The sequence below is a fragment of the Meleagris gallopavo genome, chromosome 3 (genome assembly GCF_000146605.3).
Source record: "Meleagris gallopavo isolate NT-WF06-2002-E0010 breed Aviagen turkey brand Nicholas breeding stock chromosome 3, Turkey_5.1, whole genome shotgun sequence".
Taxonomy (NCBI): Eukaryota; Metazoa; Chordata; class Aves; order Galliformes; family Phasianidae; genus Meleagris; species Meleagris gallopavo.
The window spans coordinates 6,510,470-6,514,369 of NC_015013.2; the positions used below are offsets into that span (position 1 = coordinate 6,510,470).

Here is a 3,900-nt window from a genome sequence, read left to right on the forward strand (position 1 = left end):
GGGGCCCCTCCTTTCTCCCCTTCCCGGCCGAAAATATCCCCGCTGTAACTCTGAGAAGCGGATCTCGGCACTTTCGTCCTTCTCCAGCCCTCCTCGCCGGCCTGGGCGTTGCCAAGGCGGAAAGTTCCCAACTTTCTGTTCTTCCTCTCCGCTAAGAGGAGGGGAAAGGCAGCTTGGGCAGAGCGATCGCTCTTTCTCAAGAAAAACTGGAGGGTTTTGTTGCCTGTATCCTGCGAGAGGCATTTTCTGGGCATTTTGCAAGGAGGTGTGGACCTTTTTCTCCTTCATAGTGCAGCCCGCGGTTCCCGTCGCCTGTTTGTTTCCTCTGTGTGTTTCTGAATGTTTCACAGAGTTTGGGAACTGGTGTGTGGAAAGTGCTGATAAACCTCTTCAGCAGCTGCAGAACGAGAGACAGCTTCTGAGAAATGTTAGGTGCTGTGTATGAGCACAGTGTTTGAGTTCGTGTCTTCAAACATGTGAACGGCCGCAGCTGGAGCGCTTCTGCAAGGGTGCTGTGTTCTCATGGCTTTGCCCACTGCTTTCTACAGAACCACGTACTATGTCTGCTGTTGCTTCCTCTAAAGAAGATACGATGTCGTCTGAAAAAGCAGATGAGAAACAACCTGAGGCTGAAAGCAAAGCTGAGGAAAGCGAGGAGGATGAGGAGGAGGAAGAAGAGGAAGAAGAAGAAAAGGGTATGTGTCATGGAACCATAGAATGGTTTGGGTTGGAAGGGACCTTTGAGATCATCCAGTTCCAACCCCCTGCTATAGGCAGGGACACCTCCCTCTAGAACAGGTTGCTCAAAGCCCCATCCAGCCTGGCCTTGAGTGCTTCCAGGGAGGGGGCATCCACAACCTTGCTGGGCAATTGTACTGCGGAATCTCCTAACAGCAGTTGTACATCTCATGGATCATAAATCATTTTCCAGCAGACTAAAACAGACAAGACTAGAAATAACGATACTATATTCCTCAGGAAACATTGGAGGGATTACCAGCATTTTCCGTTCATACACCAGGGATTTTTTGTTGTTGGAGAAACTTTTAGGAGATTTTAAGATGTATCATCCTGTATCAAATCATTATCTGAAAATTGAGCATTTTAATTTTTTTTTTTTTTTTTGCCAGTAACACTTTGAAGCGATACACATTTGCAAAAGATAGACAAGTGGAAATAACTGTGGGATTGCTTTAGAATAATACAGCTATCATTTGCCTAACTACTGGTAATTACTTTTTTGGGTATCACAACTTAATTGTAGTGATGAAGGAATTCCATGTGATTTATTTTACCAGTGAAAGTCATGGTGATGTTAAAGAGACAAGCAAGACAGATTGCATCATGTATCTGAAGAGGGTAATGAAGGAATAGGAGATGTGATGAAGGAACTACTATGCAAAACTGCTGGTGTTATATCTCTAGGCAACTATTTTGCAAATGAAAGCATCTGTGCAAATAGAGCTGTGGTATGGCTAGTGAAAACCATGTCACTGATGGTCTTGTGTTCTTAAAGGAGCAGAGCTTTGTCTTTAGAAAAAGTAGTAGAAAAGTTATGCTGTTTTAAGAACAATGGAGTAATTTGAATTAACTTTTTACAAACAGCTGATTGTCTATTCACAAGTGTGTTTTGCTTTGTTCTCACCATGTATGTGTCCAGTTCAATGTTTGTGCACATCATAAAGCTACTTTTCTTTGTTAAGGCCAGAGTAACACTATGTGCTAAGGAAAGTGTGATATGTGATATAAGATCAGGTATCTTACTATGAGGTATTTATGTTTGTGAAATGGTGAGGCTTTTCTCTTGATGTAGTATTGTTGAAGTAGCTGTACAAGATGTATCTATTAAGCCAATCCAAACGTGTTCGTAGAATGGTTTAGGTTGGAAGGTACCTTAAAGATTATCTATTTCAACCTCCCTACCATGAGCAGAGATTCCTTCCATTAAAAGGATGAAGTATTACATGAAATTATTTGTAATAATATTCTTGGTAGTTTGGAAGATGTTAGTATTGTGCTCTGCAGAGTGCTGCACAGCATGTCTGTGCGTGGTTCAGTACAGTCCCACTATCCTTATGTATCTGCATTTTCTAATGATAGTATTCTACTAGGTGTTCTCCATTCCGCTAGTGGGAAAAGAAAGAGACTGTAAGCAAGCTAGATTCTCCCTTTGCCCAGTTAGCTTTCCTGTAAAGAACTGGAGTACAGCTATGCATCTGGGGGCTGGAAGGGGAAGGGACAGAATGAGACTGTGCAAGTAACACCTGTTCTGTACCTTAGAAAGGTGAAGAAAGGAGAGAAGGCTGGATTTCTGATTATGCATGGAGATGCCATCTCCATTGTGAGATGAAGATCCCTTTAGGAAATGTCCAGTGTCCACCTTCAAGGTTAGGTTGGATGTAGGATTGTAGTTAAGAACAAGAGACTCAGATCTACAGCTCTGTGAAATCCTATCGATCTTTTAGCCAAGGGTTTGGAAGTCTCATAATACTTGGTCATGTTATCCTTTCTTGTTTTGCTGTTGCAATGATTCAGAGTTGTATTGCTTATCACTACAGTCGAGTTGCTGATAGAATGAGAAAAAAAACTTTAAAAAAAACCTTGTGTTTTGCAGAAAAGAGTCTCATTGTTGAAGGAAAAAGGGAGAAAAAGAAAGTAGACCGATTGACCATGCAAGTGTCCTCGTTACAAAAGGAACCTTTTACAATTACACCAGGTAAGCTTGTCCTTTCAGGTAAGAATTATGGGTGTTGGAAATGAAGATGAAATCTCTCAAAAGACCAAACTGTTAACTTGTTGTAGGTGAGACCCAACTTAACTGAATCACTGTGCATTTCCAAACTGTTATAATTATATGAAAACTGTCTTTTATCCTAAAAGGTCACATTAAACCACAGAAATTATATAATGTTTAAACTTAGCTCTGAATAGGCTTTTCAGTATCTAGCTACCACTGTTGTTGGGACATCTAGAATAAAAAGAAATGCCAAGTCTGTTAGCTGTGTTACAAGTAGTGTCAAGTAAGGAAAAAAGCCACTATTAGTGCCTGGTTGATAGAGAATGACCTACCTAACACTTGACTTGATGCTCTGCAGAAGTAACTTCTTTCACATTAAAAGAATATATATAGATAGAATATATAGGTAGATGGATATTTGAAGTTGTGAACAGACGGGGAAATAAGAATGTGATTTCTATGTGTTTTTTTGTTTTATTTGTTTCAGGAAAAGGACAAAAACTTTGTGAAATTGAAAGGATACAATTCTTTCTGAGTAAAAAGAAGACAGATGAACTTCGGAACCTGCATAAACTCCTCTACAACAGGCCAGGCACTGTGAGAACTTAAAATCTATTTATATATCTAGTAATTCTCATGCATGGTGAAAAAGTTTATCCTATAAGTGTTGTTTTCTTTTGCATTTGCACACGTAGACCTACTTAAGTGTCATTTATTACAAACTACTCTTGAAAATTACTGTTAAAGGAATAGTTACTCAAGGCCATAATTCTTCTAATTTCTGGAAACTACTCTGAAAATCTTTTGAATTATAAGCCTGTAGAATGTAGATCTTCCCCCTTCCTCTCCACTCCAGGTTAGTGATCGCTTTATGCAAATGAATTGGAAATTCATTGCTAAAACTGCTGACGTACATGGAATATTTTGACTATAGTCTGTATAGTTTGAATATACTGTGTATAACTTTGAATATAGCTGTGTCTTACTACTTCAGTTTATTCTGTTTGGTACCTGTGTTAGTGGATTTTACTACACTGCTACCTACCTAGTCATTTTCTCCACAAAGCAATAGAAAGCAAAGGTACGTTAATACATAAAATTTTAATTAGTGATTTTGTCATATTTACCTAAAATAAAACTGACCTGAAATATTAATTAATTAA

General features: G+C 39.2%; 1 protein-coding gene across 2 annotated transcripts in view; it reads left to right on the top strand.

Annotated features, from left to right (window-relative positions):
* Nucleotides 1–523: 523 nt before the first annotated feature.
* The window catches only part of DEK (DEK proto-oncogene), a 44,269-nt gene continuing 40,892 nt past the window's right edge, over nt 524–3,900 (top strand). Inside the window, exons 1-3 of one of the 2 annotated variants that reach the window (XM_031552724.1) lie at nt 524–695; nt 2,615–2,716; nt 3,225–3,334. In XM_031552724.1, the coding sequence (XP_031408584.1) occupies nt 560–695; nt 2,615–2,716; nt 3,225–3,334 (348 nt within the window). In that variant the 5' untranslated portion in view covers nt 524–559. The remainder of the gene's footprint in view (nt 696–2,614; nt 2,717–3,224; nt 3,335–3,900) is intronic. The other variant, XM_010708311.3, reaches the window with a different exon arrangement.